At 42.2% G+C, this 13293-nt stretch overlaps 1 protein-coding gene across 8 annotated transcripts in view; it reads right to left on the bottom strand.

Annotated features, from left to right (window-relative positions):
- Window positions 1-13293, bottom strand: part of LOC140364779 (RNA-binding Raly-like protein) — a 237161-nt gene that overhangs the window by 132902 nt on the left and 90966 nt on the right. For 6 of the 8 annotated variants that reach the window (XM_072451139.1, XM_072451140.1, XM_072451138.1 and 3 more), the window contains exon 2: window positions 4798-5071. In XM_072451139.1, the coding sequence (XP_072307240.1) occupies window positions 4798-5053 (256 nt within the window). In that variant the 5' untranslated portion in view covers window positions 5054-5071. Of the gene's footprint in view, window positions 1-4797; window positions 5072-5631; window positions 5704-13293 lie in introns of all 8 variants that reach the window. The other 2 variants (XM_072451135.1, XM_072451134.1) reach the window with 1 other exon arrangement.

Below are 13293 nucleotides of genomic sequence, written 5' to 3' on the forward strand. Positions count from 1 at the left end.
GGGCAAAGACATCCACGTACATGTACTATGCTGGAAAAAACTAATTTCAAATAAGTTTTCTTGAATTAATTTTTTTGTCTTGTAGAGGACAAAAGAAACATGTATAATATTACCAATTGACTTGGAGATATGCAAAATTTTAATATTGAGTACATCATCTGTAGAAAAAGATTCAGAGTTTGACTTGTAATATATGTATGCATGTATGTATGTATATAGTGTAACTTTTCTGGGGTCTGCAACATCCTGTCCCTATGGAGATGTTGGATGCAAGATGCACTAACTAGATATTTCTCAATATTGTATTGTATTGTAACTATCCACCAACAACGTTTAATCCTAATTCCAGATCTTTTGTTCAGAAACCAGCACGTGTGAAGCAGGAAACCACCGCTGAACCAACAAACCCAGACTCCAAGACATCAATTAAGCACCAAATTATTATAATGTCATGCAAATCCTCCAATCTTCTGAGCTGTGCAAACACGTCCTAGTTTACCACATGGATGTTCTCTGTCAGAGTCCACACAGTCAGAGGGGAATATATACATAATAGAATGCACCACTAATCATCTTCACCCAGTAACTTTGAAACATGCAAAATAGTTAATTAAGTTGATTAAGTGAATAAAGTATTGTTCATCTCTCATCACTGTGACACTTCTGGGCCAAACATGTTATATCTGCAAGAATGAATGTCAGAGTTTTTGACTAATTTTCCTCTATGGAACGTCCTTTACATAATCTAGTAAGACCAGTTGATTTGGACACTGTCACAATAAGTATCAAGGGAAAAAGCAACCACCATCTTGTTTAATATACGACAAGAGATTGTGTGGCAGTAGGTCAGAGATACTCACACCCACAAGTGTTGTTTTCACCCGCAACAATTCACATAAATATAACACTCCGTATTAGAGGACCTGCACCCAATTTTGTGTATGTTATAAAGTAAAATTGGTTTTCCTCCAGTACAGATATGTTGTAAAAGCATCTATTTGGGTGAAAATGAGACCAGAGTGCTTTCCCAGCATCAAATTATAGGGTCTGTTATTTCCCACAAGGCAGGAAGTGCGCTGTTAGCATGCTAATACTTATTAGCTTAGCTTTACCATAACAGTAAAATTTGAGTTATGAAAAGCTCTTTTACAGTCCTCGTGGTGAATATTCATGATTCTGAGAATGCATTGGGTAAGTGAGCAATACAAGTGAAATATTTGTTTAAATGAACTAGTTTTGTTTTTCACATTTCCGTAGTAAAAATCAGGTACAACACCTTTAACTTTTTGAGGTCAAAAAGTGAGTTAAGCCTTAAGCCGGTGTCCACTAGAGGCCATCTACAATGACAGATTTCTGATCATGGGGAAACGTGGTAGATCTCACCGTGAGTCAGGGACTAAATTTAGAACTGTTGTGCGATCAAACTCGTGAACAAGACCTCAAGATATTTGAACTCATCCACTTGGGGCAAGGACTCCCACCCAAACCGTCCCAGTGCATGCTGCAGGTCCAGGTTTGAAGGAGCCATCAGGACAACATCGTCTGCAAACAGCAGAGATGAGATCATGTGGTCCCCAAACCGGACACCCTCCGACCCCTGACTGCGCCTAGAAATTCTGTCCATAAAAATTATGAACAGAACCGGTGACAAAGGGCAGCCCTGGCGGAGTCCAACATGCACTGGGAACAGGTCTGACTTACTGCCGGCAATGCCAACACAGCTCCTGCTCCGGTCATACAGGGACCGGACAGCCCTGAGCAAAGGGTCCCGGACCCCGTACTCCCGGAGCACCCCCCAAAGGACACCCCGAGGGACACGGTCGAAAGCCTTCTCCGATCCACAAAGCACATGTGGACCGGTTGGGAAAACTCCCAGTCCAGTGTTCCACGACCAGGACGAAAACCACTCTGCTGCTTCTAGACAGTCCTACAACATCCAGAGACTTTAGGGGGACAGGACACGCTGGAGGGACTATGTCAATCGGCTGGCCTGGGAATGCCTCAGGATTTCCCCGGAGGAGTGGGAGGAAGTTTTCTGGGGAGGGGGAAGTCGGGGTGTCCCTGCTTAAACTTCTGCCCCTGCAACCCGGCCCTGGATAAGCGGAAGAAGATGGATGGACTATCAAAGACAACCAGCAATTTATATCAGGCCTGTCTTATATTTTGGATCTTGGTCGCAGAGTGAGACCTCCACTTGCTACATCTAGGATCAATCTCTCATGTGACCAATAGTAAAAAAAAAAAACACTGCTGTCAGGTAGCGCTATCTTCAGCTAACCAGTTAAAGTGCAGTGAATAACAAGTCACAATCTTTTCCACTATCTTTGTGTAGAAAACAAAATGCCTCCTCAACGGTATTTAATGTTTGTATCCGTAACATTTGATCCCCATTGGGATTTAAAGTTTTAATACAGCTACTGCAACTTACTGACAATCAAATCCAAGCCAGAAGAACAGAAATGCATCATGCTGGCTTTCCAAATGCTAACAATACAAAAATTTTGTATTGTGATTGACCTTGAAATTGACCTTTTGATCCAAACATAAAAAGCTAAAGCGCACGCAGCCTCTTGTTGAAGTCAAATGCTCAGTGGTGGGTTTGTTGCAGCCTTTTGTGTGTGGGCCACAAAAGCCTACCCACTATTTCCACAATGCATTTTAAACACACAAACACTTGCTGAATGCATTTTTAAAACTCACATCTTCCAAGCTCCGAGACATTTGCCTCGCAGCAGTAAGCAAAACAAATATAAAAGGTAAAATATCATGCATCTCTTATTCTAGAAAAACAAACTGCCCACACATTGCAACAATCATTGCTAGCAAAACACAGTGTAGCTACGCCCATCACAACTGAAAAGTAAAATGTTATGCTAAATTCACTTTTTAACGTTTTTGGAGTTAACCAATAGTACCATGTTTTCCCCTATCACAACATGCAAATAAATGTGTGTGTGTTTGTGTGTGTTTTGTGTGTGTGTTTAAGCCTCCATGCTCATCCTCCACCTCATTCCCGTTTCTTCAGGAAATGTTTCTGTATTCAAATTCTTCTCATTCTGATCAAGCTCTGGAATGACCTTCACTAGATCATCTTTTGCAAAAACAACTGTATTACAAGCACACAGATGTGGGACAGTCTAAAGTCTTTGGCCCACAAAATCAAGTCAAGTCCAAGTCCTCTAGATTGACAACATCTGTAACAACATTACAGAGTACAACTTGTATTTTTCTGATTCTTGTAAATTATCTGTTTTTAAAAAGTCCTTGTCACAAATAGTTTAAGTTTGTTCCGGTAAAAATGTTTTTTGAGAAAATTGATTTTTTGGCCCGTAAGCTTTATTAGTCAGGACAGCTGGGCGTGAAATGGGGATGAGAGAAAAGGGAGAACAAGCAGTAAATTGTCAAAGCTGGGATTCAAACTCACAACATTGAGGCCAGATGCTGCCTTAACCACTCAACCACCGAGCAGCACTGTTCTGGTAATAATAAACACTAAAGGTAGTTAGATCTTGCAATCAACTGTAAATGGAAAAAAAGATTTGGAAACTCCATTTTTTGAGGAGAAACATCAGGTCCTCCCAAGTCACAAAGCTTCATGTCAAGTCCTGAGTCACTGGCCTTCAAGTCCAAGTTGAGACCTGAGTTGTAGTCTATTTAATCAAGTCATCAAGTTTCAAAATAGGAACTGAACAATAAAAATGACATGAAAAAGGTGACATAATATATTTAAATATGGATACACACGGGTAGAACATGTAAATGGATTAGTTTAGCCTCACATTAGACTTTCTACAATTACAAGCAGAGGGTCTATTTTTTTGTAATAAAATCACTTTTTCTGATCACCTGACATATACATGCAAATGTGTCCAAAACAGTTTGAAAATATTGAATAAAACATGATATAGGCGCTTTAACTTTTCCAGCTTCTGAGTTCCTCTCTGCTGGTGTAAGTAAAAATCATTCACTTGTAGCTTTCTTGGTTCTTTTAAAACGGGCCTCTGCGAACCAGCGTGACAACAAACTCAGACACTTAGGCATGTGGGAGCCGAGGGACCATCTAAAAGTGTGTGAGAGGGAGTGCGAGAGAGGCTCCGGGCGTTTCATGTTCCCAGGAGAGGACAACTATTCCACACAGTGACAGAGCTGTTAAGTAAGTCTGGGATGCTGGGATAAAGTTTTATGAAGTGTGCTGTAAGTAGTATAGCAAGCTAAACTCCCTCAATAGTGGACTCTATGCAAACTATGAAGGCTCCCTGTTTGGATTCTTTCCTCTATAATGCATCCTTCATGAATTTTAAACAACTTTTGCACACATTAGAATTGGACGTCCTGGTTGAACTTAAGTATGAATGCTTTGGAGAACAACATTTTATTGTCTTCTATGACACGAAAAGACGGAACTGGACTTCGGTGTCAAACACAGTGAAAATTGGAGCAGTTTTAATGAAGCTAAAGCTGCTAACATCAAAGATAAGTAGTAAACAAAGTACTCTACATTACTACTTTGCTCATGATCACGTATTGCATTGTTTTCTGAATTATAAACCGCAGTATCCTCAAACCTGCATGAATCACTAACAACATATATAACTTAAAATCAGCCAATGATGAGGGAAAACCATTTATAGCATGGTAAATTCTTAAACATGTCATGCTAACAAGCAAACCAACAATCCTACAACAAACCATCAAACAACAGCAAAATATAACTTAAGGCATGGACAGTTTCTCAATCCTCCAATTAGACATTGTCAAAAACGCTTTAATAAAAACATCTGGCATGGTCTTACTCACCGAGGGGTTGCCCGGCGATTACCCTGGAGTTCTCGCTCGCCACTGCCGCTCTTGCGTTTCTCTCGTTCAAGTACTGGACGAAAGCGTAGCCCTTGTGCACGGAGCAGCCCACGATCTTTCCGTACTTGGCGAAAATGACCTCGATGTCGCTCTTCTTGACGATGGCCGTGTTGAGGTTTCCGATGAAGACTCTGGAGTTGAGGGAGCGCGGGTCATTCTTGTTGGTCACGTTGCTGGTTTGGGTTTTACCAGTCATTCTCCTCGGCTGGCCCTCCTGGCACAACAACACAGATGGAGGGAGTTTTAGAAGAACGCTCCTGCTAGTCCTGCTCTCCCTGGGGAAAACACAAGGTTAGTGCTGGATACTGACTGTATTGATGTGGGACAACAGACTTTTACCTTCCGATCCTCAACTATTTAGACCCTTTAAAATGTCATCAGAATGTTCAAAGTGTGGAATGGAGGCAACTGAAGACCATAACAAATGTTCAATGATTCACCAATGGCAGGTCTAAATGCTAATTTTCCTTGTGAAGTTTCAGGATGGAATGTTGTTTTTTTCTTCTTTTTTGATGGAGAATAGTCTTAAAACCAATAGTAAGAAGTTTTGAATGAGTCATCTTGCAATGTTAAGTTTCATGTCTTCATTAGATACCTTTGGAAATAGAGTGTTGTCCTAAGCTACATACAGAATGGTTACAGATCCAAGAGTGAAATGCACTGCTATCAAAAGTATCAAAACTACTATTGATTCATTATTCAGTATACTGTTTTAGATCTCAGACTGAATGCTGTAATTAACTTGTGGTGACAGTTATTTGGATGTACACCCACCAACGTGAGGGTAACCGGTTCAAACCTCTCCATGTAGAACCATGTAGTGGGGGCACGTCTCGGTTTCCATTGCTTTCATATTGAGTTGAAACAGAATGCCAGAAAAAGATGATTATGTAAGCTTTCTAGTGGAGGTTTGGCAGTGTGGCATTACAGATATCTATCTCCATAGAGACAAGCAGGATATGCCACCAAGCCATGTTACAGGTCAGATCTGTAGAGAGGTGAAAAAGTGATGTTTTTCCAAGTTATTTCCTTATTAATAATAACTCCTGGAATTGAATACATGCAAGACAGATACATTTAATGTCATACTGTGGAACACCCCTTGCAGAAAATTCATTTTTTGATACGTTTTAATCATTTGAATCCAGGATATTAATCATAATTTCAATAATTTTGATATATGAATTGATAGATTTAGCTTATGTTATGTTGTTTCAGTATATTTATTTTATTTCAAGCCAAATTATTTGCCAATAAGGTATGATTTATTTCATTTGCATTATGGGCAAATTCATTTTCTTATTTCAATCTAATTTATCTTGTCTTAAAACCAATGAGAAATCCTCCCAGACACAAACTACGTCATGTATAAGTAATGAAATCTAACCTGGTCAATATTACTCAAATTAAATTATTCAGATAATTTGAAGTAAGGCTGGAGATATTCAATGTATGCAGTGCAGGAAAGTTCAAGAGTGCACCTTTAAACATGCATGGATGAAAAAAGAAATACAAAAAAATGGTGTAATTATCACAACAAAACAGAGCTTTCTATGAGAGCCCTGCCTTGTCACCGCTAACCTCAGCTCCACTTTGCTGTCAGAAAGCAGAACGAGTGCAGAGGACCCGACACATGAGGCGGCCGTTTCCTTTGTGCAAACCCAAAAGTGCAGCTCCCAGAGGGAATGCTGCGCTATCTCCATAACCCCATTGTGGCGCTGCTAATGTTCCTTTTCTGTGCCGTTTGACAGATCGTGCAGGAGTCGGGACGTGGGCTGAAAATCATATTTCACTTTTAGTCCGTGCGTCTCCGCTGTCAACTTATCAGGGCGCTTTAGCTTCAGCCGTGATAGCGCCAACTTCACTGTAATTATTTCAAAGTGACCCTTACATAAGCTAAATCTACGCCGCTATCTTTATCAGCAATTACAGTATGTAGCATAGCGTTAACAGATGCGTTGGGTAAAAGGCAACTGAATGTGGCCACTGTATGTAAAATGTAACAGCTTATCGTTCATTTTAAAAAGCTTGAATTACAATTGCAAGATATATCACAATTTAATCTAAATTTGAATGGTGAAAACATTGCTCCTGCAAACAACAAAATAGCCAGTCTCACTTGTGATAAAAGCTGTTAACTCTGTCTTTTTATGACCTCTGAACATGTTCTGAAATGCAATAGTTCAGCTGTTGCAAACCTAATGTCAATTGAAACAGCACAATAAGATATTCTGCAGAGCTATTTCAGTTCATGCTTGGATTACAGCTTGTTTGTGTGGGAGCTTGTGGTAAAATATGTATGAAATAAATGAGTGAATTTTCACAAATATGAATTGTGTGTTGATAACAGAACTTAACAAAAAGAATGCGATCAAACAACACAAACGTATTCTCTTGTACAACTGCACAAAAGTACAAAAAAAAAAACATAAGAGGGTTGAATCAACATGTTTAACCCACATCTACTGTTCTTTTCAGTCTGTGTAAATGTTTCATTTCTCCAGCTGTTGTTTTGTTTACTTTACAAAACACTCAAGAAATATTGTTCCTTCTTTTGACAGCGGCACTGTTAAACAACACTTTATTGAGTTCAGCCTATTTCAGTTCAAATTTGTGATGTTTTTCTTTTTGTTTAAGCTGGAGTACTTGATTGTCTAATAACTTCTAAATTTCTAAATAATGTTCTCACAAATCATTCGCTTTAGCACATCTTCTTCAGACGAAGAAGTGAAACAGGCTGGACCACCCTTACACAGGCCGGACCACCCTTACACAGGCCGGACCACCCTTGCACAGGTTGGACCACCCTTTCACAGGCCGGACCACCCTTGCACAGGCCGGACCACCCTTACACAGGCCGGACCACCCTTACACAGGCCGGACCACCCTTGCACAGGTTGGACCACCCTTGCACAGGTTGGACCACCCTTGCACAGACCGGACCACCCTTGCACAGGCCGGACCACCCTTGCACAGGTTGGACCACCCTTGCACAGGCCGGACCTCCCTTGCACAGGTTGGACCACCCTTGCACAGGCCGGACCACCCTTGCACAGGTTGGACCACCCCTTGCACAGGCCGGACCACCCTTGCACAGGTTGGACCACCCTTGCACAGGCCGGACCACCCTTGCACAGGTCGGACCACCCATGCACAGGCCGGGCCACCCTTGCACAGGTTGGGCCACTCTTGTACAGGTTGGACCACCCTTGCACAGGCCGGAGCACCCTTGCGCAGGTCGTACCACCCTTGCACAGGCCGGACCACCCTTGCACAGGCCGGACCACCCTTGCACAGGTCGGGCCACCCTTGCACAGGTTGGGCCACTCTTGTACAGGTTGGACCACCCTTGCACAGGCCGGAGCACCCTTGCGCAGGTCGTACCACCCTTGCACAGGCCGGACCACCCTTGCACAGGCCGGACCACCCTTGCACAGGTTGGGCCACCCATGCACAGGTCGGACCACCCTTGCACAGGCCGGAACACCCATGCACAGGTCGGACCACCCTTGCACAGGCCGGAGCACTCTTGCACAGGTCGGACCACCCACGCACAGGCCGGGCCACCCTTGCACAGGTTGGGCCACTCTTGCACAGGTTGGACCACCCTTGCACAGGCCGGAACACCCTTGCACAGGCCGGACCACCCTTGCACAGGTTGGACCACCCTTGCACAGGTTGGGCCACCCATGCACAGGTTGGACCACCCTTGCACAGGCCGGGCCACCCTTGCACAGGTTGGGCCACCCTTGCACAGGTCGGACCACCCTTGCACAGGTCGGACCACCCTTGCACAGATTGGACCACCCTTGCACAGATTGGACCACTCTTGCACAGGCCGGACCACCCTTGCACAGGTTGGACCACCCTTGCACAGGTTGGGCCACCCATGCACAGGTTGGACCACCCTTGCACAGGCCGGGCCACCCTTGCACAGGTTGGGCCACCCTTGCACAGGTCGGACCACCCTTGCACAGGTCGGACCACCCTTGCACAGATTGGACCACCCTTGCACAGATTGGACCACTCTTGCACAGGCCGGACCACCCTTGCACAGGTTGGACCACCCTTGCACAGGTTGGGCCACCCATGCACAGGTTGGACCACCCTTGCACAGGCCGGGCCACCCTTGCACAGGTTGGGCCACCCTTGCACAGGTCGGACCACCCTTGCACAGGTCGGACCACCCTTGCACAGATTGGACCACCCTTGCACAGATTGGACCACTCTTGCACAGGCCGGACCACCCTTGCACAGGTTGGACCACCCTTGCACAGGTCGGACAATATTAAAATTTTGCACCACAATTATCATGGCCAAAATGATTGTTATTAACGATAATATAACAATGATTATAAAAATATATAATGGATATTAAAATATAATTAAAAAAATAATTTGACTTAATGTACTCACTTATAAGTGACAACAACAATCTAAAATAATCATCATGGATTAGCAGCCTTTTCTGCACAGCCTGTAGTATATCGGTTATTATCATGATTACAGAAAATGTACCACAACCGATTATAGTCTACATTTTGGGTCACAACAAGCCATATTATTTTTATTGTCCCATCCTTATTTCGAACAATGCATTGTTCTGGTTCTGATACCAGCAGCAACCGTTTCCCTTGAATCTAAAACACACACACACACAGACAGACAGACAGACAGACAGACGGACGGACAGACAGACAGACGGACAGACGGACAGACGGACAGACGGACAGACGGACAGACGGACAGACGGACAGACGGACAGACAGACAGACAGACAGACAGACGGACAGACAGACAGACAGACAGACAGACACACACACACACACAATTGAAATAATGAATTCCAGCATTGTTCAATTATTTGTCTCTAATGTTTTAATCCTCTTAGTCTGTTTTTTTGGGGGGGGGATCCCTTTAGAAATCACTTTATACATTATAACCATAAATGACATTCTGTGCAATGTTGTCTAATATTGTTTGGGATGAAAACACTGTATATGCAACACTGGCCTTCTTTGTGGCTTCGTCCCTGACACACAACGATAACAACTCTACCGCTTTGAGACGCACACGAGCTGCGCAGATACATCGTGAGTGTAAATGGGATTAAGCAGGATATTTGCATAGCTGTGACTCATTGGTTAAGCAGCTCGTAATGAAGGCAACAGGTTTTTATCATTATTACTTTCTTATGTGGGAAAGAACTAGTGCTGAATATTTGTCATACTTTTAAGTCAGTCAAGAAAAGTTGTGGAGAAAAGTCTGATTTAAAAATTGTTACAATTACAGGAAGAGGAAAGATTTTTTTTTGTCATTGAATACATTTAAAACATTCAATTAACTATTTAAAGGCTGTCACATTTTACTTGTCAACTAATAACTAATTCTAGAACAACGCTAAGGCCCGCTCTCGCTATCTGCTACCCAACCAGCAAGAGAAATTCAATAAACCAAACAAAAATCAAACTAGGTAAAACTAGTGTCATTCTCCCCTCCAATTTAGCTCTGCCAAGACCCAGTGAGCAAATTTAACCAAAATACCGGTTCTATACATGCAAAACTATAATACTAATCTCAATTTTAACTGAATTGTGAAAAAAACGTATTGTCTAAAAGCTGGAAATGTGCAGTAAAACAAGGCAAGACTTTTCAGCTAAATAACTATATATATATTAAGTTTTAGTGACAGTATATTAAGTATCAGTAGTCTAATCAGTCTTATGCACTTTAAATTAAGTTGTGTTCATCCCTGTTCATCTCTGCACCTGTAGCATGCCCCCCTCGGTCCCGCCCCCGCGCTCGAGATGAACCGCGGTTATTTAGGCACAGTTAGCTTCAAACGCTACTTCTTTTGTTCCAACGCCGCTGCTGCTGACATGTATCGCTGTGTGCACGTCTCATCACTAAAGCAAGTTCCTATTGAAATTAATTCCGTTCATTAGCAATGGCAATAAACCTTTTCTGATTCTGATTCTGTTTCTGTTTGAACCCCACCGTCTCCACAAGGCTTTTAGATTTAGTCTTCCCGTATTTTGGACGGGGGATTTTAAAATGTGGACGGGCCTTTTCGAGTGCAAGGACGGCCATTTTATTAATAAATCTTAGACAAAAAGGGAATATTACTGTGTACTCACTGAGGGGTTTTGGCCGGCGGACCCCGCCATGCTGAAAAGATACCGCCAGCGCGCGCGCAGCGGTGCGCTACCCAAAAGATAGCGCCAGGCTGAAAAAACATCCGCCAGGTTGAAAAACAAAGATCGTGTTTTTTATTCAAGTAGCATACAACGCTATCATATAGTTAAGAAAGCTACATTCAATAACGTAGACGACTTCCATTCTGGTCCCAAATGTTTATCTGGCACCTGTTCACCAGATCACAGTCTGTCCGAGCGCCGTAGTGTAGCTTTTCTGCTCGAGTCCACCCACAGCGCTCGATAAAATGGGAAGCCAATATGATCACACTCCACCGCTTAGGAAAAGCGTCGGGAAATACGCCGCTCCTAAGTGGCGGAGTGTGATCATATTGGCTTTCCATAACGGCCGCGAGCGCACATTTTTTAAGAACTTTTTATTAGTCCGGAGAATGCCGAAGCTACTCGCTTTTTCGCCAAAACTATTTGGACGGGGTGTTAAAAGCCTTGTCTCCACTCTAGGCTAAGTCACGGGTTGGGCAGACTAAGGCTACAACTGACAGATAACATCTTTAACTGGCTATTCTAATAGTCAAACTAACTACTAGCATGTTTGATGACTGAGATTGAGGAATGAAACCCTCATCAACCTAAAGCATGCGTGCTAATGGTAATGTTAATGCTCCAGCTAATGCTAATGTTAAAGCTCCAGCTGTTGGGACAGGTATATTAAGAGCATATTCACAGCCATGAATCCCAAAAGGAATTAGAAATATACTGCTAAATCTTTCATGGCTTTTTATACAAACTCCAAGGCCATCAAATTAGTTTATCTTATTTATCATTTGTGTAGCAGAGTTTATTCAGCTAAATTCATTACTTAAATCATTTTCTTGCACGAGGGAGTCTGAAGATCCGAACGAGGCAATTTAGGGATCAGAGTGATCCAATGTGAACGGCCTTCCTGGTTCAGTAGAGCATGCGTCATATGCTTGGTTTATTCCATTTATTATTTCCCATCATTCATACATCTTATTTTAGCCCCAAAAATTCACCCAGTAATTAAAAAAACATTGTGAAAAAGCAGAACTATACAATTGTACCACATACGACTCACAAAATAGCATGTCGACTGTTCCATTTAAATTGGAGCCTTGATATCTGCGCCTTTTCTCCCTTGGTCCCTTGTGAGCCTTGTGATTTACTGAAGTGGGAATCTATTACACTCTAAACCTAGATCCTCCTGCCACATTCAGCTGTGCACTCAAGATGAAAAAACATACTATTACCACCAAGAGGGAACGCCGCCTCTGCTATGGGCAATATCGCCTGTTCAATGTCAACTATATGGGACCAGAGCTTATTATTAAACCCTGCCATTCTGACAAATCTGACACATTTCACCTGTGCCATCTTCATTCTGAACATACGAGCCATACAGATTCAAGCATGTGTTGTTTAAACTGAGAATTAATCAATAGCGGGTTTTTTTTCCATCTAATGAAGTATTCCCCCCCCCCAGCACAGAGATAGAAGCCGTGTATTGGATTTGTATTATTGTTGAAATAACATACTGGAACGGTTGAATGATCGACATATTAATATTAAAGGATAAATATTGAGCCAAAGAATGTAAATTACTATTGACCATTCGTAATAATAAGATCAATTTAATTTATTCTTAAATTCTCTTTTACTAAATATACATATGGCTTTTTACTTCTTACTATAAGCCATTTTCAGCTCTGCCTCATAATTGTTTGATGTTCTTTCTCATTTTGCGCATCTTAGCTCCCATATTGGAGGCCGAGTAGATATTGTACCTACAATGGAGCTGAACTATTTGCGGGGAAAGCAACTGGGCATGCACAGTACTATGGAACATAGGAATAATAATACATTATTGTAAGGATGATAGGTGTTGATTAGACTCCGGTAGAAGCATTTTATATTATTTATTTCCTTGTATCACTGCTGCATCAAAAAATGTATGAGCCATATGTATAATCCATTTTATTGTTGTGTTTTATAGTAGACGAGTTCCAATGCATTTTAATACAAAACTCATCAGAATCACATACATGTCATATAGTCTTACACAGTAATACCAGTGATTTTTGAGAGGAGGACATATTTGCCAAATTCCCGTTTAAGAGTCGACCACTTTTACCTGTATCTCATCTGTATCACTGCCCGCCACTGCTGCTGCTTTTATTGAATACCACATTCATAATTTCTACCTAATATTAATAGAGGTTGAGAGAGGGCAGGAGTCTAAACCCAATTAAGCCAAACACACCCC

This window comes from Eucyclogobius newberryi, unplaced genomic scaffold, assembly GCF_026437365.1.
Source record: "Eucyclogobius newberryi isolate DKJ021-1_F unplaced genomic scaffold, fEucNew1.0.hap1 SCAF_18, whole genome shotgun sequence".
In the NCBI taxonomy this organism is placed as follows: Eukaryota; Metazoa; Chordata; class Actinopteri; order Gobiiformes; family Gobiidae; genus Eucyclogobius; species Eucyclogobius newberryi.